The sequence below is a fragment of the Balearica regulorum genome, chromosome 2 (assembly GCF_011004875.1).
Source record: "Balearica regulorum gibbericeps isolate bBalReg1 chromosome 2, bBalReg1.pri, whole genome shotgun sequence".
Classification (NCBI taxonomy): Eukaryota; Metazoa; Chordata; class Aves; order Gruiformes; family Gruidae; genus Balearica; species Balearica regulorum.
The window spans coordinates 73,580,443-73,606,173 of NC_046185.1; the positions used below are offsets into that span (position 1 = coordinate 73,580,443).

General features: G+C 39.4%; 1 protein-coding gene across 10 annotated transcripts in view; it reads right to left on the reverse strand.

Moving 5' to 3' along the window:
• Nucleotides 1-14,001: 14,001 nt before the first annotated feature.
• The window catches only part of FHOD3 (formin homology 2 domain containing 3), a 427,406-nt gene continuing 415,676 nt past the window's right edge, over nucleotides 14,002-25,731 (reverse strand). For all 10 annotated transcript variants that reach the window (XM_075744719.1, XM_075744713.1, XM_075744720.1 and 7 more), the window contains one exon: nucleotides 14,002-19,842. In XM_075744719.1, coding sequence (XP_075600834.1) covers nucleotides 19,760-19,842 — 83 coding nt within the window. In that variant the 3' untranslated portion in view covers nucleotides 14,002-19,759. The remainder of the gene's footprint in view (nucleotides 19,843-25,731) is intronic.

Sequence of the window (25,731 nt, forward strand, 5' to 3'; positions counted from 1 at the left end):
ACTTGCATGTTTGTCAACAGTCTCTGCCATCCAAAGAGTTAAATTAACCACAGACATTGGCACTGTGGACAGTCCTATCTAAAAGAGCAAGCCTAGTCTAGGCAGCTCAGTTTCACAAAAGCCAGAGTAGAGCAGAATAGCTAAGAGGACATGTATCTGTTTACTTGCCGAGAAGACTGCACTGAGATCATCCATCTGTTCTTTGAGGAAATTGCAAGGCCATCTTTCAGGGCAGTTATACAAATGTCGGAAGGCTAAATCAACTTTTACATTCATTTTCTACTGTTGCTCTCAAAATAATGGAAAAAGAGCATTGCAGTATATCTGTATATTTGGAAATGTATATACACACTCTGAATTTTAGCATTCTTTTTCTTGTTATTTTTACTTCTTTTAGAGTTTTAATAAAAGCATGAGAAGGATAGGATAAAGTTTGCTGAAGATTAACAATCCTCAGTCAGAGACTATCACAAAACAACTGTAATATTAAACAGGATTCCTAAAAAACTCCCAGACATACTAGTCTCCAGACTTCAGGCACCTGAGTTTCTCTATATCCCTAGCATAAAAAGAGAAGACAGTGGAAGGCTTGCACTTGTTTTCTGCTCTGAACAGTAATTGATAGAACAATATTTTGTGAGACCCCTGCTTACTTTCACAATGATTCCTGTTGCAGAGATGCTTGGTGTTTTTTCTCAGCTGAGCTCTGAGGTGCAGGCTGAACTTTTTCAGTCTTCTGTATTGCTACTGCAGGAATGGGTGCATTGCATTGCAGGAGGGGCTGCCGACGTGAAAACTGAGGTGAGTCTAGGCTGAGTGTGTGGTGTGGATCAGGGACCAGCGGCTGGCCTTTCCCCTAGCAACTGGGTGAAAGAAGACAGCTCCAGATTTTGAGCCTGATCAAAGCCTGTCAAAGAAGGGCAGAAGGTGGCTGTAGTTCTGCCTTCTGGACCTCTTTAGACATCCTCATCAGCACAATAATGTCTCCCCCACAGCTTATAATGAGGTAAACAGCAACCACATATACACCCCTGTAGTAGGGGAGGCAGTCAGGTGTCACGCTTTAGTGCAAGGAGCAAGTATGCCCAGAATGCCATTAGGCCATGTATAACTAACAGTAAAAGTGTAACTAAATATTTGTGTTACCTGGATAATTCTTTGTGGTGACTAAACCAACCTGAGAGAGGAATTATCATACAAAAAGAAGAACCAGGTGAAATAATTCAACTTCCAAATTTTTGATACATAGAAATGGCTTGTCTTTTATGTGGAGTTCAGGAGGAGGTTGAGGTGACAGCTTCCAGGCTGCACAGCCAAAAATGAATCGTACCAACAGAACTTTGTCAAAATTCAAACTGGTTATGCCACTAAATGCAAACACCCACAAGGGACAGCCACAGTTCAGGAACACAAGATCCTTGGGGCTGAGTTCCCTAATACTTGGGAAACACGAGTTTACAAGTGGTGGATGTGGGCAATTTGAAGTTTGTGTATCTAAGCAATCGTGAAAGAGAGGTAACAAATTTCCTGGGAAGGATCTTCAGTGACAGGAGAGGAAGTGGATCATGGAACTGATGTGGCCAGAAATCACCACACGGGAGTCACACCGCAGCGCTGCTGTTCCAGAAACTCCTTCCATTTGCTGGTGTGCTGCAGATAATAACCCCAGCAGTTTCATTACAAACAAGATTTACTAAAGGAGAGGATAGCAAATTTTAAAACAAAGAATCTGCTTATAGGTCACAGCAAATTAGACACCTGCATGAAGCTCCCCTAGCTATGACAGAATAAAAAGAAACCCCTCAAATTACTTCTAAACCAGCAAAAAAGTGGATTTGCATTTATGTTAAACATAAACATAGTTCATACTATGTTTAAATTCACCTTACCACCTGCTTGTAACAGTCCTTCTTTCTACATATGGGGCCTTGTGGGTCTTGAGGTCAGTATGATTTCCCTCTCCAATAAGCAGCTCCTCTCTGGAAAGAGGGAGTCCTTTTGTTTTTGTCAGTTCTTGGGCTGTTGCCCTTCTAGACAAAACCAGTCCAATAGTCTCAGCAGGAAATCACGCCAGTGCTCTCGGAGCCATTTGGTCTCCTATTATCATATTCTTGTGGAATGGCTTATCTTGAGTCATTGTTTCCTTACAGCCTCTCTTCAGACTTAATCAATGTGCTCATACAGTGACTACCCTATAACAAGGTCAGTGTATTTATACATTATTATGGCCCACTCAACATCCATCATAATAGTTAACTTGTCTGATTTCTGTCATGGCAGAGATGACAGAAGTTCATTTACTAGTTTTTGCCTGAGGCCCATAAATTTTTGGCTGAACTAAAAAATATCTTTTAGAAAGATACCCAAAGCTTAAATAATTTTTGGAAAATATGATCAAATACTTCATAAAAACAAACGTCTAATGAGAGAAAGAAATAAAACCAGAAGAAGATGAAAGACTGGGCAGCCCTTTTTCTTCAAGAGATGAGAACGTGATATTTGAGACAATAAATAATATTAGAAAACAATTTAAACAACAAAGTAATAAAAAAGATCAGGAAGAATACCCTAGAGATCATCTTAATTGTATCTGGTTTCAACATCAATTCATGAGTGCGCTGATATTACTCACTCCTGTCCTAAAGCTGCCCCCCTCCAAATATGATGCAGTTCTGTGTAACCCAGTAATCCACCACATCCTCTCTCTGCTGATTAAATAGCTTAAAGATGTTTATTTAGTCTCTGTAGCTTTCAAGATAAAAGACTTTTTCCTCTAGTACTCAAGGCTTGTAGATACAGAAGGTTCAAGCTTCATTCTACATATTAGTGCGGAGTATACTTGTAAGGTTTCAAGCATGCTGTCTTCTGTCAGCAAGTAAGGACCATTAAAAACAATTATACTCTTCTGTAAGGACCACTGATACTCAATGCGCATTTTTTAGCTTTTACTTCTCTCTCTAATTTACCTTCTCCTCAAGACAATAGAGTCGTGAAATGGATGAACCTAACTGGCAGGCTTGCAAACTGACTGGACTGGAAAATGGGTAGTTACAGTGTTTATGATAGACAGTATGTATGTAAAGCCATATTCAGAAAAAGTGCACTGTGATTACTGACATTTTTACAATTTTACATTTTCTCCAATAAATCTCGTAGTAGATAAGTACAGGAATTTGTTCAAGTACCTTGCCATGTTCATTATTTACAATTATGATTTTTTTTATGTTCACTGTACCTGAATCCGTGTTTGCCCCTTTAACTCACTAACACTTTCTAACTTTTGTTTCTGACTTTTGAACCATTTGATGACAGATAAAAATATATTAAATAACTGTGATCATAACCAGCTTATATGTGCAGGGAGAATAGCTCCATGTAATATTATTTTTGGTATTTCATTTTGAAAAATTTGAAAGAGGAAAAAAGTGACACGGAAAATTTAGAGACAAAACTGTGAATTAAAACTTTGAGTTCTTTGAGAGCTGTTGATTAGATAATTGGGTTTCCTGATTTTCCAATGAGGAAAGAAGATAACTTTGGCTAAAAGTCCATCTTTTTTTAGTGGTAAAGAGAAATCTCTAAGGTGATAAATGTCAAATGAAAAAAAAAAAAAAAGATGATGGCAGAAACAGAAATGATGACTGACAGAGCTATGAATGTTAAGAAGAAATTTGCATATACTAGACATTAATCCTTGCAACAGGATAGCTCATTAGCAGTAAAACTTAATGCAGGAATGTTGATGGAGAAAAGACAGAAGCAGGGCATTAATATTTCTGTTCTGAAGCAGAATGAGGTACTCATTTCGTACTCATTTCATAAGAGAGAAGTAAGTTTTTAACCACTCTGCTGAGCAGTATTCAGTAAAGGAGAAACTATGAAAAAAATCATCAGGCCTAAATATCTTGAATGCAAAAGTCCTGAAAGTTTTTGCTGGGGGATCTTTAGTCCAGAGGATTGAACTTTTAATAATACTTTGAATACCAGCAGGATTCCAGAATGTAAACATCATGCAAGAGTGAGGGAGGGCGAAGGGGATAAGCTGATGGACTACAGAAGGCTCCTGTTAACTCCCACAAAATAAATAGAAAAATCAATATGGTGTTGCCCCAACTGGAGGTATTCAAGGACAGTGATATAATCAACGTGCGCTTTTTTCTAGGAAGTAAGTTCATTTAAATGAACTACAGATCATTTCTTGATGAGAAAACAAGATTGGATTATAAAAGTAATGAAGCAGATATAATCTATATTAGGCATTCTGGAAGGCATTTAACTCTAAAAATGCATTCTATTTCATTTCAGTACAAAAGGATTCTATAAAGCATCAACAGAGGACTTCAAATGCATTAAGAACTGGCTTTCTGATGTGTCATATTCCAACAGACTAGGATATGAACACAGCAGTGATTACCACATTAAAGCATGGTTCCACATGTGACAGCAAAGCATTAAAATAGCAGAGTTTTATCTGTGACCAGCTACCATCCTACCCACTTCGCATGTGGTCCCTGCGATATTCCCATCAGGTAAAGGTGCCATTGTAACCTGCAAGTGGATTGAACCATCCCATCGCTGCTCCACATCCCATAACTGTTTTCCTAGGCTCTTCTGGTACAATGAGGGTGGCTGTAGTTACTTGATTTTTGGTTATCATGCAAAGCAAATGAATTACCAAATTTTTTAACTCCTCAAGGCAAGAACTGTCTCTGTCTTACTTAGCTATACAGTTCCAAGCCCCATGGCCGTTTATGCATGCAGATCGTCTGCTAGCACATCTCAGAGGTTGAATAGGCACAAAGAACGATATTCATTCATGCTAAGCGGTAATTACCTTTTCCAGGCTGGGCTTGTCATGCTCTGAAGGCACTAGTTAAGCCCTTCCTTCAGACACACATTCTCTGCTTTCCTCAGGTTTTTGGGAGCTACTTACATACACCCACAGCAAAATTTGGTCATCTGCTTGTCCCTGGCCAAAATATGATCTCCAGCATAAACAGAGAGAGTGCCACTCACTTAATGACAGCTGCCTTTCACCTTCAGAAAACCTTGCCTAAGCACTCTAGCTTGTCTCTGCCAGGTGCTTCTCCAGGTGATGTCTGGATGATCTGAGATGTCCTGCCACCTGTGTGAGGTGTGACACAAGCTCTGCTTTTCAGACGCCGCCTTGATGAGAAGTTCATCAAATGTGCAGTATACTGTGGTGCGAAATCACCCACAGCCCCTGGCAGAATTTTCAGGACCTTCTAGAATTATTGGGTTTGATCAGGATGGGTTTGGTTTGTTTTTTCATCTCAGCTGTACTGTGTGAACATCTGGGCAATCAGTTATGTGCTCAGATAGTTATTGGCATATTGTATTGAGATGCAACTGGTCTACAATTAAATACAAACCCCCTTGTTTACACACGCAATGAAATCGTAGCAGTTGCGACTACTCCAACTGACAGGTCAGCAGTAGTCAGTCTATTATAATCTAAAAGACATACATTTTAGATGGTGGGGTATTTTGTAGCCTCATATACAAACTTTAAAACTTCAGAGGTGACAGATAGAGAATACTACGATCATTATAAAAAAAAAAAAAGTGTCCAAAGTCTCATGGTCTACTTCAACTCCAATTACCCTCTGGGCATAACTATATTCATGAGGTTTATCACAGCCAGAAACTTCAGCCAAAAGTTCTTTCCAAAGCTGTGGATAATGTAATTTCTGCCAAATATAAGTAAAGACTTTGAAAACATATGCCACAAGGCAGTTATCCTGCAACCACAGTCCTCTCAATTAAGAGACCTGAACTGGTTGGTTGTGACATTTGAAATGTTGACAGGGCTGCTCTTAAGGATCATGTATTTTTTAAGAAGTCATTTGCTATGATGTGTTACAAAGTCAAAACATCTCAGAGAATGATCTATAGTGGAAAATCCACTTAAGAATAATGTAGGCTTTAATGACAGCGAGAATTTTTCTGACGTCGGTGCACTCAAGATTGCATTCGCATTTTAGAAAGGTAACAAGCAAAGATTGCCTCTTTTTCTCATTGCTGTAGCAAAGTGCCATTTTATACTGCAGTCATATTGAATGCAAGCATCCTTCAGTCTGATTCCTGGGCTCTCCATAAGTAACCATGACTAAGTGTTATATAAACAAATTCTGTATCTAATGGTACTACTGTCTACTCAGAAATGCATTTAAAGCTCCGATATGCAAAGAGGTCTAATGTGGTTCAAAGCAGAAGGAAGAAATTCTCTTCTCCATCAATTTGTGCTGTGAGGTCAAATTTCAACTTAAACCTGTAACTCATAAAAGTGTAAGAAAATCTTGTGGTATCAGAATAAAGAGGTAGTAACTGAGACTCAAATTCTGTTTTCTGCTTATCTGCCAAGTCAACAGAGCTGAGTAGATACAATTGCCTACAAAATTTAATCCATCACCTATTCAAAAATTATAAATTCATTCACATAGCCCAAAACCATTATGCCAGAGCAATCTGTTTTAAAGTCCCTTTTTCTTAGAGAGTTCTTGAACTCTTACCATGAGTATAGGTATTAGCAGTAGCATCTTATATTTTTTGAAGCACTAGTGTTACCTATAATTTTCCATATTGTATTAGTCTAAATGAAGAGATGACTTATGGAAGTCTTTGGCTTACTTGATTTTGCTGCTGGATTTCAACAGCTGCAGTCTAGTGAACACAGATTTCTAAATTTGACCTTTTTTCTTCCAAATTCAGTTTTCCTAGGTCTCAAATTCCCAGTGAAGATATGCCAATAAGCAAACTGTAGATAATAAGTAATTATTCCTTTACATGAGCAATTCATATTCTATTATGTCCTTATCTCTAGATTGGCTTGTCTTTCCAATCTATCACCTCCATAACTTGATAGAAAGTGAATTTTCTGTCCTATTAATACCTCTGAGGTATTAGAACAGTCCCAGAGTCTTAATTAATACAAAGAAAGTAAAAAGCTTCAAGCTTTTTGAAAATGAAAATCTGGATTTTTATTTTTTCCTGACTCGTAACACTTTCTTTTATATTTAGCAGAATTTCAGAACTAATCTATGTTTTGAACTTTAAAAAAATTAATTTTGTTTGAAAACATAGAAACAGGTTTTTTTAAAAATACCTTTTTTTTTTTTTTTTGTCTCCAGCAGGATCACCAAGACTGACTATCTTTCTATAGTGCTGATTTTAGTTTCTTCTTCAAGTTTGAATTCCCAGACTGGATTCCATAATAACACCTCCTCTCCCCAATTTTTTATCTTCTGCCCTTTAGCATTCTGAGTTTTCTGATGACTTTTACATTCAAGTTCTTCTTTTCAATGTACCTACGTTTGTCTGTGACATAATCATAGAACCTAGTAAGAATATTTTCTGTGTGAAATAGCAAAGAGCATCAGCTCATCTTCCCCACTTGCTAGCAGCAGTTTATGTATTAAATATTAAGCTAGCATTAGAAAATGAGTATTTCAATCCAATGGCTTGTATGAGATGATTATTTATTTCTGGATCCCAAGAAGGAAGCACAGAAAGGGAGTACAGTGATTTTAATTGGGAAATTGCACGTCGTCAGGGGTCTGCTCCAAGGGGTCTGTTCTTACTCTGGGGTCAGCACTCTGGCATCAGACACCACACAAGGAAATTTATAGATCATGCACAGTGAATTCCTGGAACCTATTGCCAAGAAAAATTAACAGAAACAAAAACAGGACAATGAGTACCTGGAACCCATATGGTGATTGAAGAGAAAGCCAGCCACTACCTACCTGGAGTAAGAAACATTTCTCAAGGACTTTTTTCTCTTTGTACTCTGCAAGAAAACTACCTCTGAATACTGTAAAGATGGCAATGTTGTCAGGAACAATATACATTCCTTAAAGCTTTTTTAGACTTTCCTGCAAATTGTGGTCCTTATATGCAGAAAACATACTCATTTTCTGCATTGCAGTAAGTCAGCTTTCTCTCCAAAATTACACCCTTTTCACTGCCAAGGAGAAAGTTAAGCTGCTAACAGGCTGACTGGAGGGACCACAGAGCTATTTGACTCTCATCTTCCTATTTCCTCTGTTCAGTTTAGGCAGCTGGGGATGAATTGCGTTAAACTTCGCCTGTATCTGCTGACCCAGACAGTTTATTAAGAGAGAATAACTTCATCAGGTTATGCAAGGAGTGACTGACAAAGGAGAAACCAATCCCAAGTTTAACCAGAGGTTCTGTCAGTGATATTTGTGAGATCCTCGACTATAAGGGGAGTGACCAACTGCACGTTTCATTGAGCGTTCAGAACCGCTGACACAATCCTACTCTAATTTCTGCTTGCTTACGGGAGAAACAATGCACCTCAGTAGCACAGATTTGCAAAATCCTCCCAGATGATGACTGAAATCCTTCTTACTGAGGTCTTGTGCAACTTAAAGCGAAGTGCAGACATCTCCACAGCATTCAAACCCCTTTGAGATGAGAGAGAGGGGTCTCTCTGCTTTCTTGCTGGGGTTAAAAGACTCTCTGGCACTTGTCTGCAGCCTCCAACTTGTTCTGGTCCTTGCCCTCATCAGTTCAAGTAGCACTGTATCAATTTTTTTAGCCATCCTAAGAGTACCAAATGTGACTTGCAGGAGCCCTAAGACTACTTGATGTGAGGAAAAGGGAAGAGTATCCTTTCCCAAGGAGAATTGCTCTCCATTTCTGTGCCCACTGCTGCTTCAATATAGATGTTGAAAACCGGAGAGTCACAGGCCACAAAGCTGATGATGCTCATCCAGCAAGAGTCCTGTACACCTATTCCAGAGGCTGAGGAATCCAGTCTCCTTCTGCTAAAGACAGAGGTGCAACACCAGCTGAACCACAGCTTACCTCGTGTAACCCAGACAGGATTTTACTACAACACAAGAAGTGATGTCCTCGCTGCCATGCATGGTAGTAATTGGTGATTGTCTGAAGGCAGAGAGGCCCAGAATGGCTCCTTTCTGTGACCCTTGCCTTGTTTATGTTGCATTTATATTTTTGGTGCTCACTGCAGAAAAGAAATCTGGGAAATTATCAAACTCTTTCAAAGCAGATGTTAGACAGCCTGGTTAAGACAAATCCACTTAACACTCAGGAAATGTATGATGTCCCCTTTCTTAGCCTCTCTCTTTGTAGACACAGCCCTTCTCTCCTTGTAGTCACATAGGTCATAATCCATCCCTTTCTTGTTTTCATATAACTTAATTAATACACAACTGCTCTAAAAGTCAGCCTTTCTACCTTGCACATTCAGCTAAACATCCCCTTTCCAGCCTTCAAACTTATTACTGCATCTGGGCTTCACCTAGTCCAACACTTGAAGTGTTGCTGCTAAAATGATCTCTTCAGTTTTCTTTGCTGGCTTCACCTGTATATCAAAACAGGAATATTGTCTTTGTCATTAAGGCTTTGCCTTGCTTAGTCTTACCCTGCACTGATGATCTGGTTGTTGATGTTGCTTTCCTTTTTGTTATCCAAATTAGTTTATTCCTTCTCCCTCAGTGTCCTTTCTGGAAGGAGGAGCCCTCTGATGGAGTTTTCACATGTGCCTCAGCATTCCCCTTTACTGGGACCTTGTGAGCTTATGATGTCTAAACATGTAAGAAGGTGCGACTGTAGAAGTGAACACTAAGAATGTGTAAGAAACAGGTAAACTGATGATCATTCCTCAGGAGATCCATATCCCAGTGTACTAAGTCTGCCTCGTTGTTGGTTGGAGAGCTCATGCTCTGAAAGATAGAAAGAACAGTAAGCCTGGCTACTTTCTGATACTGTCAATCATCTCCCTTACCAATAGATACTTTGCACAAGTTAAACCACTCATATAACCATCTCATTGCCTTTCCACCTTGCAAAAATATGTTCAGAAGTCAAAATAGCAAGTTACCAGATTACAAAATCCACTTGCATATTCAAAAATCCACTTGTGATGTGTTATAAGCATAAATACGCTCACAGATGCACTCCCTGCAATTTATATAATGTTGCTGAGAGGTATCTGAAAATACAAATATTTAGCTTTTACATACCTTAATGTAAAGCCCACTCTCAGATTAACTAATATCAAGTAATCACAACTTTATGAATACTCTGATTACCTTTAGAAAGATTTATAGAGTATTATTGAATAATAAGCAATTAACACATCATTCTATATGCCAACAAACTCATTTCCATTATAGGAAAGAAAAAAAATCCTAAAGATGGTGTAAGTTAACAGTGCATGGAGGATGCAGGGTTGGAGAAGAGACTAGTACATTAAGCAAAATTGCACGGCAAGAAACTTCTTCTGCCAGTAGTTCTTAAGACCAGCCTTAAACTTAAACTTCCTAATTTCTAGTAACCCATCTACCAGTGTCTGTCTGTAAAGACGTAGTAAAGAATTTTGTAACAATGATAGAGTTTCTACTAAAATTTTATTTTTCTACAAGGAAATTTAATGGTTGTCATGTTCCTTAGTAAGAAAAAAAAAAAAAAATTGCAATTGACTGCTTCACGTTGTTTTGTTTTCAGACTTTGCAGTGTTTTGGCTTCTAAAAAAGATGTAGAATTTCCAGACTGTATACTTTTGGAGGCTTGCTGTGTTTCATCCCACATGCTTGTAATCTGAACACATTTGAGATAATTTCTCTGGAAACAAGGATTCACTCTTGGGTTCCAGGCTATACTGTGCTATCCCTTTTTGAAAGAGAATTCCCCAGTGTTACTGGTGAGGTTAAAATGATTTAGGGCCTTTTTGTCAGAGAAACAATTCCATTTTCTATCAAGTTTAACATTCTAATAGTTATCTTTGGGGGCTTGATTCAACTTCACTGAAATCCATCAGGCTCTTTCCACTGCTCACAGAGCCAATAGCATCAGATTTTCATTTGGCTTTGGTCACTACTGCCTGATATTCAATACACTTTCTTTATCATTATACTCACATCTAGATTTATATAGATCATCACTGTTGACACTGTGATTATTTAGAATTTATTTATTAACTTGCACAGCTATTGTTCCCTATAGTTAAGGCAGCATAGCTGGGAGGTGTTCCAGACAAACCTGTGTGAAGGCAGTCTACTTCACGTTCAAATAGGTATCCTGGCATTTTGCAAAAAGAGGTTTCTTTCTTTCTTAAATTTGCTATGAGGTCAATAATTTTCTGTAAGTTTATGTGGGGAAAAAGTTTGTTGAAATGATATCCAGGGCCTCTTTTTAACAATAATTTTCCTTTGCTATATCTTGCCAAGATTATTTAAGCCTCCCAGTGCATATTTATAGGAAGTTTGGACAAGGATGGAAGGAGGATTCATTTTTTTTGAGCTCTCATTCAAGAGTCTGAATATTTCATTGCTTTATTAAAAAGGAGAATTTTCACCCTGCTGTAGTTTTTGGATACCTGCAAGAAATGTGTTTTCACAAGTTACTCCAAGGTTTTTAGAACAAACATTTACATCCAACATGCAGTCATGGTGCATGCCTTTGCGGTGATGGATACACTCCAGAGCCTTTGCCACCTGTCGGCCCCTCACCTGAGCCCTGCCCGGCTCTGGAAAGGCTTTGTGCTCCCAGTACCAGGGAGAAGATTTCAAACCACTGCTGTTACGCAAGCGTGAGGCTCTTCCAAGACAGGCTTGGCTATGTTGCCTTTAGACAGAGCCAGTACGATGTTTACTGGAGGCTATGACATGGCTTTGACCTCACCTTTGCCTTCAAGTTTGTCCAGTTTCAAGTGCCGTTGGATTTCACTGGTATTTTCTTTTTCCCTGTTGCTTGTTAACTGCTGTTCTTCTTGTATTACCTTAAGTATGGATCAAACAAAGGAAAATATACATAAAAGTTCAGACTAGTCATTTTGTCTGTTGTCTAGGCAGAGAGATCTGAATACTCACCAAGAGAGGGCTATAAACTTATTTGTAAGATTTTAACATACGCTTAAAGCATTTCTGGTCATCATTACAGAAATAATGGTGCAGGATGTGCCCAGTGATCCTGGGAGTCCCATCTGGGACACCAAAAGGGTCTCACCCTCCCCAGTGCTGGTGCATTTCTTCAGTACATTGACATGCTCCATGGTGTTTTCCAGACAGATCCAGATAAATAATAAATGAAAGGCTCTTGACTGGGCTCAAGCAAGAGAGCAAGCTTGGTGGAGCAGTGGGAGAGAGGTGGGCTCTGCGGAGGGGAACAGCTCCCTCTGACTCCCAGGAACTGAAAAGCAATATTACTGAGCAGAATACCTCTGTAGACAGATGAGTCCTGCTCAAAAATCATTCAGGAAAAGCCAGGAAGAGAGGCCCTCATTGGCATGACACCTCACACAGACCGTGTTCCTTTTGGGATTTCCCAGCAGAGGTCCACCTCATCAGATAGTTGACTAATGGGCTACAGCCATCATTCTTCTTTGCCTGCGAAGCAACTCGCAAGAGGTAAAGCTTCAAGAACAGCCCTCTCCCCTTCCTGAACTGCATTCCCATGAGAAAACTTGGAGAAGTTATAATAGGAAAAAATTGTATTTTTTTTTCTTTAGTTGTGTGTTTTCAAACTGTTCTGAAGGGTCTATAAACCAGGGCATGCAGCTGTGCAATGGATAACTCTGTACTTACTCGTTCCCTGACTACAGGCCAGAGGCTTCTCGGTGACAACATATGAGTTCTGACTGGGCACTAGGTCTGAAAAATATATGTACGCATTGTCATTGCACATCTGGAATTCAGAATTGCTAATGGATATGCTGTGATAGAAAAGAAAAGTGTCTGGCCAATAAACTTGGTTTATATATTTATTTTAAAAAGCATTACCACATTTCTGGCTAGTAGCCTTTCATCCTCTAGACTTTACACCAGTGCATCTGGAATGCTAAGCAGCTCTATCAGGGATGCAGCCATATCCCAAAAGGCACCTTTTTTATTTGAAATAACTTTAAAAACTAATTAAAAAAGGAGGAAGGTGGTGTTTTTCCCTATGGACGCTTACATATCTAGCATTTTATATTGGCTCCTAAAATCTTAGAAACCATAGGTGAAAATTCTTGCTCAGACTCTCAGTTAACCTACTTTATCTTCCAGGATGCCGCTATAAATGTGCGTAGCTATCTTTGAATAATGTATTTCGACCTTATTACATGTGCAACTCTAAAGAGCAGTTACTTGCGAGTAGCTTGTTGCAGGACTAGCAGTGGAAATCTGAGCATGTTGAGTTTCTGTGTGTGACTTTGACCCCCCTCCTCAATGTAGTCACCAAACCTGTGGGCAGAGCAGATGCCAGAGTCCCTGCGCCATGGCTCACCCTCCGTCGGGCTGGGGATGTCCCGTTTGTCAACTCGGTCTCTCTCAAGTGCGGGGAAATTGCAAGGAAAAGAATCAGACACCAGCAAATAGAGAAAACTGCAAGACCACCGCCTGACCTGGCGCACCCATAGGTGGCCACCAGAAAATTACATACCATGGTGATGCATGTTATTTCAGCCAAGCTAAAGGCATGTCTCGTTTACTGGCCACCTTTACAGTGATGAAGCCCTGGCAGACACGGCAAGTGTTTCACGTCTTGCTGCAGAGGCAATCTGAAATGCTCCCCCTGCACACAGGTAGTCTTTCACTTAATTTATATTTGTTTCTATAAATCTCATACCTTTAGGCAATACGTGCACTGTGCACTGAGTAACTTTAAGGCTGGACCAACTCTGAGCCAATGGCAGCAAGCAGCAACCCAGTATGTTTAGTGAGGATTTGTAGGGCCAGATTACTGAAATCCGGGAGAACCAACAACACGCTTTCACTTTCTTCACTCAAGATTAGGAATTAGGCTCAAACTGTCAAACTAGGGGTAAAAGATCAGCTTTTTATGATCAGACCACCCAGATGGTTTAATGGCAGCTGTTTTGTTGTCCACATGGTGGCTTTGCAGGTACTTAGAAGATACAGAAAAAAACAACCCATGACCCCCCTTCCCACCCATTTCCCACCAAAGCTCCCATGATTGGCTTCATCAACAAAACCAGAACCAGCCCGGTCAGTGCTTTATAAAGCTTTATTGCAAGATGTGTTTACATAATGCTGTAGAGGTGAGCTTTTTAACTACTTATATCAAGAAATTTTGGACACAGGTCTGCGGTCAGTTTTCCATATTGACCCTGCATGGCACAGAAAAAAAAAAAAAAGAGAAAAGTGTGATTGCATCTTTCCAGACAGTAGAGTGGGGGGAGAACAGGCAGATGTAGGGTGTGTTAAAAAGAAACCTGCCCTGGTTTACACTAAATGTGACAAAGCTTCTGAAGGATCAATGCAAACGGTAGGTGAGCTTTGTGTGTAATAAAATCTTGTAGAGTAATTCAAGTTCTTTATGAAATAAAACTGAGAAACAAAAATGCAGTTTCATGGACAATTAAATTTAACATAGAACAAATTCCCCTAAAATGAGAAAAAAACCAAACAAACCCAAAAACTCAACCAAAAGGACCTGTAGATAGTATCTCTGACCATGCATGGCTTGTTTTTTAAATTACAATTCACAGAATAACACTGCTGGAAAGCCTATTTTACACTATGCTACACAGAACACGAAAAAACATGAGTAGTGACATTTACACAATTTTACAGTATTTCTCCTTCATCTAAGAAACACGTCCTTTTCTACTTTACATTTTTTTACAATTCCCAGCTCACAAAAAAAGGACACTATACGCGCAACGACAGTCTTTAAAAAGGAGAAATGCAGCCAATGCTACAAATAAACCTTTTCTTTCACAGAAGCCTCTGTATTAGATAGTGATTAAACAAAATATATCTCTATATCTGCCACTCAATGTGAAATGGACTAATTAGAAATAATTTTTTTTTTTTTTTGTGTGTGTGTGTAAACATAAAACTATACAACATCTCGGAAACTCCTTGCAGTACTTGCTATGTAACTATTAAACTGCTTGCCAAAAACCTCTTGGGATTGCATCTGAAATGCTAATTGAGCCAGTTGCTGCTCCAGTCAAAAAAAGGAAGGTGGGCCTTACATGTTGTTCAAGTGTTTGCAAATCATTTTCAACAGTTGCCTATAACCAAACATTTTCTCTTTCAAAAAATGCTTCAGTTTATTTTCTTTCAGAGCCTGGCAGTAAGTACCTGGCAGTTTTCCCTGCGGAGAAACATCAACAGCCATGGTCCTTACAGCTTAGGCGAGCGTTTCTTGCATCCCGACGCTAAAAACGCAGAGCCATCATCCGAACACGGCACAGGGTCAGGCTCCCTGCCTATGCACGCGTGCACAACCCGCCTCGACCACAACGGGAGGAGCGGGACGTGTAGTGGGCGTACAGGAGCGAAAAAGAGAGAGGAAGGTATATGCTCGTGCTTCTGTCTGACACCACGTCCCTGTACGTCCTTTAGATCAAGGCAGGCAGCCTGGGTGCCCGCCTGCGTAGAGCGGATGCCTGACAAAAGGAATCATTTACTGCACCTGCAGTGGCATCACGCCTCTTAGGTTTGCGGTAGATGCTGCAGTCCTCACTTGTGACTTCTCAATGGCTTTTAGCGTTCGCCAGGGAAGGTTTAGAGCCCAGCACATGGAGGGTTTAAGGTGCTGTCCTGCCACGTTATCTAGTACCTTGAAGTGGAATGAAGCATCTTGCAGGAGGCTCTTGCTATTCAGTCACATCAAGACTGACTCCAAATTTCTGTTAAATCGGGGCAAGAACTCTTATCTAGATATTCACATGTGACTTTCTATTAAGCTAAAGCCAAAATCTTGTCTACCTACAAATCGGATGCCTTATTTTGCTGACAGAGTCAATCACTAAAGAGATTTACAATAAAAAGGGGTCAAAAGAGAAAAAGAAATGTATTTTGAAAACTGCTTTTGATGCTGTTTCTAGTATTTATCGGAGCAAGAGAGACCCTCATTAAAACACCATTGTTTTGTTGATGTTGGATTATGGACAGGGATCTATCAAACAGAAGGGTCACACGTAGCAGCCAAGGGGCTATAAAACATCTGGAATCCATGAGCCTGGTGCCTGGCCTTACTGAAAGGTGAAGAGTGATGAATTTAATTTTTGTGAGGAATCTTTCACTCTCGATTGTGGCACGCAGCATTCCCTGGGGGTGTTTCTTCACCGCAGCCACATAACTGCTACTGAAAGTTATCCCTCAGTTGGGAGCGAGGGAATACCAAGTATTTGTATGGAGTCTGCTTTTAAACACCAAGGGAGATGAAAGGAAATTAGGATAGCTTCCCTTTGGTGGCCATTTCATACGCTAAAGTTTACCTCAGCATCCAAATCAGGAAGGCATTATGGTGGTAGACAGACAAGTTATTGGCAGCAGATGGGTGCTGAAATGAACACCAGCAGCGACTCTGAGAGCTTGGTGGAGATACAAAACTCTGGGCACTACATTTGCAGCTGACTGGTACCATGAGAAAGAGAAGAGACATAGTTATTATGGCTGCGAGTGTTTAGAAACAGCCTTCATGGATCTCTAAGTGAGAAATGGGAACATGTGTTCCTACATTGTGTTTCCAAGACCTTTACATTTGTCGCAAAAACATTTCATATCTCATACACGTTTTAAAACAACTGTTACATCCTTATGGTGAGCTCTTTTGATGATGGAGGGGCATGCAGCAACTCAAATCCTGAAGGTTACAACCTGATTAGACAAAGGCATGCAAATATAACCAATTCCTCCATTTCATCTGGAATCCACTTGGTAGATGAAGGGGAACAAAGGTTATTCCCACATTCAGGACATGCTAGCAGACTCTGGAGGAAACACTGCCACCTCACAGATTAGCACGTTGGGCCGCTGGCCATTTTTATCGTGAACCAGAATGGAAATCTTTTCTGTAGTTATTGCATTGTTACCATGCTTGATCATCTTGTTGCAGTAAACACTGAGGACAGTGGAATTAATCTGACTGTACACTACTGCATAAACAAGACCAAGTTATCCTTCAGAAAAATTGGTATCCGTTTTACAGACAGAGAACAGGAATTTAGGCAAAAATACAGAAAAACAAGCATAATGGAAAAACAGGCAAAGAAGAAAATGCTTCACATGAAAGACACTTGCATCCAGAGAATCTGAGAGAAACCACCTTTTTTTCCTGAACTTGTTCTAACCCCACTCCCCGTATTTATTTTTCTCCTTGATAAGGAGCATATGAAGTTTTGTACAATTTTTGCACAATTCTTGGAAAATACATATGCCCAACTATTAGTAATTCATCAGCTATGTTATGTTTCACACACAGATGCTGTACTATGTCTAAATGAAACACAAATTTGTTTCCTGTTACCAAGTGGTCACCAACAGCCACTTACTTTGCACATTCAGCATATTTTAATTACATTATTCAGTTTTAAAAACTTGTTTGATTTTCTCCCTCCAATCAAATATAGGACCACTGTCAGTATAAATGCATTTTGTTCCATTTTTCATTCTTTTATCACTTTGCAACTATCACAGTTCATATCACATAACTGCTACATTCAGGATGTCTTCCTCTTGTTTCAGACCTCAAAGACCTCCACAAACCCCCAATACCTTCATTTCTTTGTTCTAAGCATCCTTAACAGAGATTAAAAAAGTCCATAATGGTGAGCAGCACATAAAGATTCACTTTAAAATCCAGATGCTTGTAGGTCTTGCTTATTTTACAGTGAAATTAATTATATGCCACTTCTTTGCTTCCTAACCAGCTTCCTCCTTTTCATAGCTTTCAAATACACAATGCATTTTATTAATAACACAACTACTGCCTTCTGCCTACTTGTACAATTGACTTTTAAACAAGCTGAGGGGAAAACCAGATCAAACTTGATGCTATCCTTAAGAACCGTTGCTCATTAGTGACTTTTTACCCACGGATTTTGACACGTGAAGATCCAAGGCAACGGCAAAAAAAGAATGAAATGTTACGCTCAAGAGAGGGATAGCATCGATAGGATGCTCCACCAGAGATCTCATTGCAGTGTTGTCAGCTACCTGGTTCTCTCATCACTTGGATACTGTGTTCATTGTGATGTGATGGATGACCAAGGTTTCAAAGGTTTATTGTGTTTGGTTCAACTATCTTGAACAATCTTCAGTCATTATCCTGTCCTTAATGAGAGCAGAGCAGAATAACTTGCTGACGTACCTGACCTAGCTTGGGTGCCAAAAGCAATATAGCTATGGCATTAGCAGCCCAGCATAGACTATTAATTAACCTTACTTTCAAGTGTGTTTTACAGCCAAGATGGAACGCTGTTACCATGACTAAATTGCTGCAGTTCCCCAGTTAACTAGCTTGAAGGAAGCCTCAGCTGTTACTGCTGTGCAGACACACCCTTAATCTTAGAGGCTAAGGCAATGGAAAGAGATAATCTTGTGCATCCTTGAGGATCAACTGGTCATATACAGACTTTGGCTTAAAAAGTTCCCTTTTACGTTACTGTTATTTGCAGTTCTCTTCAAAATTCTTCAGCACTGGCTAGGGTGACTGCGTTCAATTCCTCTTCTCTGCTGTATATGTCCTCCACTTAAAGGCAGATGAGCTGACTAAAGATTCTTTAAACACACATGCTGAGGGCAGTTATAAAAGTCAGTTATAAAACAGTGAGATAAGGGCAAACATATTGGAGTGTTCACCATGGTACCCTCTCCACTTGCATCAAGGGTAATCATAATAAAAGAGTAAAGAACAGCAAAAACACAGCAGGCTTTTCGCAGGGCCATTTCATATTCAGATCCATCAATTTGAAATAAAATCACCACCACATTATCTTGCAGCAGAGAAAAGCAGCATGAAGGGCCCAGGCAAGTGAACAAAACTTCTTGATCTTAGCATCTGAATGCATTTATCGAGTATGTAAAATTGTTGGCATAGATCTCTTTGAAACTGTACAAGTGCACAGTACAGCCATAGCTCAACAAGAGGGAGGTATTCTGTGTCCTCTCCTCTGTGTGCATGCTGCTATGTACAGTATGAGTGTGTATTAATACACATGAATTCAGGATCCTAAACTTTCCACTTGTATTGCAGGCCATCTCCTGCCCCACGGGGTGAATCCCATTGAGTAACATTGAGTTCCTACAAAAAGACATTCTATTCCTCCTGTCCAGGTGGAACAGTAAGGCCCCAGGGTGAAAATCATGGTCCAGCTAGCTTCAGCAGGAGCATAATTTCACACCATGACTGTATGTGTATCGATACACGCACACATGTCCACACATTCATTCTGTACATATACAAAGGTACACACACATTTTTACATTCTTTGGTGGCAAAATAATAATTAAAAAAAACCCCAAACCACAGGGTTGCACAGACTGTGCATCTTTGCTTAATGAATCTGCTTCAGGAAAGTTGGGGTTGCTGTAACAGGAGTTATTTTGCCTCTTTAAGGACTGTTCCTTGCATTGACAAAATGCCATACATTTACAATGACTAAAACAGGGCACAAGGAAAGCCAACGCCAACACAGCTCACATGACAGATAACTCAGAGAGAGCCCCTTCCTACCCACACCAACACACCATGAGAGAAGAAGCAGCCATATGCTTTCACCTACAAGCACACAAATGCTTCCTCAGTTACTGTCCAGATGTTGGGCTGAGCTGTGGCACACCCTTCTGCCCTGGCTGTGGGGTTTCGCTTTTGTTGCTTATTAAAATCAAACTAACAGAGGACAGGATGTTGGGAGCAGCAGAGGAGGCTGGCAGGTCAATGCCACACCAAAAGGTTGTCAGCCTGTGTGCTTCAGATGAATGGCTCTTCTCGTTGCCACCTCTGGATGTCAAACCTGCATCTCAGAGGTGCTGATGAGGCCCAGTGCTTTGGCTTCTTCTGGTGTCAGTCCGCTCTTTAGTGTCCTTCTTACTGGATGGTCATAAATTCCAAAAGCAGGCAAGGAAAAAAAAAAAACAAGAAAATGCAAACAATTAGAAGTGATAATTACACAAGACTTTCAGCTGAAAAAAACCCCTGTTAACATGCAAGCTGAATCAAATCAAAAGTTGCTATGTACTCAGGGCCTCAAGTTCAGAAATACTGAGTAGTCCCCTATGCCAAATCCGTGGGAGCATCAAGTACCCAGTAACTCCAAACAGTCAGGCAAAAAGACATTTATCATTTGACATTTAGTCAACAAAAACTTTTAAGGAAAAATACCACAGCATTTTAAGTTTTTTTTTTTTTTCTCTAAAATTGTATCAGTTGATTTTCAGTCCAGAGAAAGTATCATCTACCCTATTATTTTATGGTTTCATAAAGATTTTTTAAAAGAGCTTTTGGATCTTTATAGGGCTCAATTTAATTTATCACTATTAAATCCTACGTGACCCTTTAAAGGCATAAGAAAAAACAACCCCAAAAGTTAAAAGATTAAAAATGTGTCTATTTTAGTCTATTCAAATCATTAAAAATACTGTCTTCATACATGCTCCCCTTTCTTCTATAATTTTTCCCCGTCCTAGCCCCATTTGTGTTACCTTTGCCATTAGTAGTCTGCAGCATTTTAGCTGAATTTAAATGATAAATCTAGGCCAAAGTCTTGTTTCTTAATTTTCTATGAAGTGTTCTGAACACTAGCCCTGACATAAAACTTTTAAAATTTGAGATTGCCTTTTTTATTCTGAAACAAGTGACTATGTGACTGTGCACGCTGAGCATTAGTGTCCTCCAAGTTTTACTGGTGTCACGATTTTCAAGTGGATGGGCTTTACTTCAAGGCACAAATGGGGTGTTCACTCCACACTTTGATGTTCCTCAAGTACACAACGCACATTCAGAAGTTTAAGCTGCATGCAAAGCATAAACAATGACTTCATGTTGAACAAAATATATTCAGAGCCCCAAAATAATGAGGTCTAGAGGAAACTTTTAAAGAAGCCAATTGCAGACCAATTGCAGGGACTTCTTGCATCACTATCATCTAGCACAATTAAGACTTCTAACTTATTGAGATGTTCAACCCGTGTAACTGAAACTGGGTGGTCACATTCCAGGGTCTAGCCAGAGTGAGAGGAGGGAATGGATCGGTATAGAAAACAAGGAGATAAGGGAGAGGGAAAATACGGCATAGCTGAACATCTGCTATCACACAGGTAGGACAAATGTGATCTATGTTTGATAGTCAAACTGCTTTCATCACTTACTGAGGTTAATCAAATGAGCTGAGAGTGCCACATCAGTAATTGTTCCTCCATTATCAAACCCTTACTTGAAAGTTTTCCTTCAAGGCTCACTCCTTTCTCCTACAGTATTTGCATACTTACTAAACACCACTAGGAGTCTGCATGGCAGCCTTTTATGATGGACACTTTTTCCTGCAATACTGAGCAGCAACATCTTCCAAGTTTAACAATGCTTAGCTTAAAGCAGTACAAGGTTAAATTCAGCTGATGATAAAGCTAAGATTAAGACAGACAACTGGAAGAGCAATACATGTCAAAAAATGCTCTGGTCTCCATGGTGTAGAATACCCAACATGGACTTTTGAGTCAGTCCTCATCACTGGCACCCTTTTATACTTCTCAAATTTGATATCCAAATGTCTATGGTGACAAACGTTAACTTCTAGACATGAGCTATGAAATACCTGAGGGTCTTAAGGTCTGAGTGAATCACCCTGTGCTTATTTCTGTATTGAAATGAATTGTAGCAGGAGTGAAAGAACACATCCAAGAAAGCTGCAGTAGAAACATTTCTGACTTACTAAAAGTAAAGACTTCGCTGTACAGTTCACGTGCTTACCTAGCTGCTCTGCCTCTCCCTTGAACATGTTTTTTTCTGTACCCTCTGTATCATGCAGACCATAGCTAGCTTGGCCACCAGATAGTAGAGTTATGTTAAAAAATATGTGTAGAGGAGACCAAGCTTTCACAGGATGACTGTCTAGACAACATTACATCTTCCCAAAAGTGAACTGGAAAACCAAATGCAGAACAAATTTCCACATTTTAGACATTTTTGCAGAAATGTCAAACCAAACGTATTCATGACTGCTCTAACATATACCCCCAACTCTCCCAGACTACACTCATTCACTCACTCACTCACATTTGCAAGCTGAACACTATAACCACTGTAAAACAAACAAAGCTATTTTTCTTGTTAGATGGTAAGACAGGAAGAGTCAGAGAGCATGCAATTGTTATTCCTGTTTGTAAACATTTAAGGGGAACTGAGGTGCCCTGCTAGTGCTGGTTATGTACTGGAATAAGCAAAATTCTTGTCTTATTTAAGACAATGTAAATCTGGAATAACCTTCTTTAGATTAGCGCAATTACTACTGCACAAATAACTGGGTTGAGACTCTGTCTAACAACTGAAAGGGAACCATGTGCCTCTGTAACTTCCACCAAGCAGAATACAGTTACTTAAATTCCTCCATCAGCCTGACTGACACGATTACTAGTTTACTAGGAAAAGCCAAATGGATTTACAATAACATATAGCTCTCTGAAGAAAATTACAGGAGTTTATATTCAGAAGTCATAATCAGGAGTTAAAATACCATGGTAGAAACCATCTTCATGGAAAAACAAAGAAGAAAACAAAGGAGTCTTCTTTACATAAGCAAGGTTTCTTTCTGAATCTCCTGCCTACCTAGCAAACATACTAAAGTCTTCGTCTGAGGACCTCATTTATTAACCCTTGGATGACTGAAAAAAAGAAATACTGTATGCAGCATGTGACAAGGACAAGTGCCCTGCTCTGGGTTTGCTGTGTGACTCATACAATGGAGGCCAACCCTGGGTTTGTACTTTTTGTGTCACTGCAAAACAAGTAAGAATGACAATACTCAATGAATTGCTGGGACATACGCAGCTGTAATTGAACAAAACAATATCTTTGCATCCCTCAGTTGATTGTTCTAATCTCAGCTCTCCTATAATACAGAGAGAGATGACTTGGATTTAAGATATTCTAGTGATCTAAGCTTTTAAGGCCAGTATTTAGAAGAAAAGAGTTCCAAACAATGTAGAACTTTGGTGGTGATAACGGGATTGTCAAGAAAATAGTTAATAAAAAACAAAGATGTGAAGAATCTTTTCAGTGACAGAATGGTTCCCATAAACACTGACGGCTGCTGACTTGTATAAACTAAGCATGTGGGGCCAAATACTGCGAAGTGCTGTGACTACAGGCAAGATTAAAGCTGTCCACCATCAATAGGCAACCGGAAGGATAACAGCTGACAGAATCATGGTCCAAACTCAAATGAGTGAATTCTTGCCCCCACAGTGCAACACGCCAGTCTGACACAGATGAATCCACTTGTAGTTTGGAATATTTTGCACTTAGGCAGATGAAAGTGACCTGATAAAGGGTCACTTTATATGAAAATTATATCTAATATGTGCAAATTATTCACAGTACATTTTCTCATCTGAAGATACAGTGGATGGATGCAGTATCAGTAGTAACACAAGAGCAAGTTCCTGCCCCACTATTCTCTGCACTGGCTTGTGGAGTATGGAAGCTTGTGGGTGATGAAGCCAGGAGAAAGTTATCTACAGGAGCAAGGACTGCTCTGGGAAGTGGGTGAACCTTGTCTTGACATGCTGTTTAAACAGATGTCCTCAGACATGTGCCTGTTTCCTCATAAAGTGCTTGGTAGGGTTTCTCTACCTTAGGAAAGGTCATGAACATGTTCAGTCATCAAAATTGAATGCAGAGATATTTTCCTTCCATGTTTTATAGGCACTGCAAAATTGCATTTCTCAAACTAGATCTTCGCTCTCCCCTCTTCACTGAACTCTGTCGTGTCTCTAACTGGACTAGACATAATATCTTGGCTTGTAAAACTCTTGGCCTGCTGCAGATCACATTAAACTGAGTTATGGAATGTATTTTGGAGGCAGTGACAATAAAAATAAGACTTTCAAATGACCTTTTAGGTTCTTTAAGCAATTTTTAAAACATTTGCTAAAGAAACATAACATAGAGAGAAAATAACTTTTACTCTTGTCACAAGCAAGGCCTGCTGAGATCCCATAACCAAGAAACTAAATGTTGTTTTTCTGGGGTCAGAGGGTATGATATTCTCTGTTAATCAGGAAATCTAGAATTTTATTTGATATCCTGGCAGAATGCAGTGTGCTTATGATGAACTCGATGAATTTGACTCTGCCTGTTGGCTCAAAATCCACACAGATACATAGCCCTCACAGTAGACTGGGAATGTTTTAAAAAAAGAGTAATTCCCTAAGTGTAGCTTTGTCAGAGAATATAATTATCTAGAGGTTGGTTGTTTTTTAAAGAGCAAATTAGCACTCCTAATTTCCCCTTCTCCTACTTTTTTGTTTGTTTGTTTGGTGTTTTTTTTTTTTTTTTTGGTTTTGTTTTGTTTTAATATGCAACAAACGGTAAAGATCAGTCTGGCTGGCAGCATTTATTCTTGCATTTGCAATGGCTTTTGGCATGTGTGTCTACACCTGTATGGATGAGTCACTTGAAATGCAGAACAGATATGACCATTCTTCTGCTCAAGAAGTCCCAGAATTAGTGTAATTCCTACTACAAAAAGATGTGGCAGCCACAGAACTTTCTTTTGGTCCCAGCTGCAAAGGTAATGCAGTTGCTGATTTGGAACAAAGAAATTCTAGGTGGCTTTAAATTACAGAGTGAGGACAGCAGGAAGGGCAGATTATAAGAGGCAATGCAGACCAGCTCCGTCATCTCATTTCATGTCATGTATCTTAGTTCTATTTTCTGTTACCTATCCACACCCAGCTTGCACACTCAGTCTATTTTCTCATATATTTACATTTAACATTGACTTTACTCCAATGAATTCAGCAATGGCAATTTGCAACTCAAAAGTTCAATCCAGACAGTCTTGCTCATATTCTCTTATTTTAATAGTTTTCTGAATTTCTGTATTTTTATGGCACTATCTATACAACTTATGTTTAATTATGTATGCATCATTGCTTAATACTAGTAGGCCTAAATGCTTAATAAAAATACCAAAACATTATGTGTATAGATTTTCTTACAGGGATTTGTAGGTAAATTTTTGTATCTTATCATGCACTTCTGTGAGAAAGTACAGCCAACTGAAATGTGGTCTTTGTTTGGGTCAGCCACATAGAAAGGTCCAGGAAACAATGTATTATTGTGTATTATTATTGCCCTGCAGCTTTGCTTTGAGTCCTGTCAGCACTTCATAGATGGCACAAGTGTCTTCTAACAAGAAATTCTGTACTTCATAACCATCTCTGGGTGTAACTTATGGTAGCCATGACATAAAGAGGAGTCTAGCAGTGGCAAAGGATGAAGTGGTATTTTGTGAGGAAAGCTTAACTTGTGTTTCATCTCCAGGTGGCTTACGTTATAGGGAACAAAAAGTAACATTGCTTTAAAGAACCTAGGCTGCATGAAGAACATACAGGTTTTAAAGTAATACTAAACATGTAGTTGAAACTATTGAAGTTTCCAACTTTATGTATTTCACAGGTCATCATTTACATAGTCCTAACAGTAAAGCAGAAAAGAAGATTTAACTCCTTCCCTGAAAGCCTCCTATGACAAAAAACCCCTAATTTCCAGGACTTCTGTGAATTCCACTGTAAAAAGTTACTACTGAAAGCAATCCTGCTGCCATCTCTTTCACCATTTCTTCCACTTAACTTCACCAGTCAGAAGTTATTCCATTATTAATCGGTAAAGCATCAAGAGCATAGAGCTCACCAACAACTGAGTCTACCTGTAAGCCCTATATACTATTTTCAAGACCAGACTATAGATTAACAATGCACA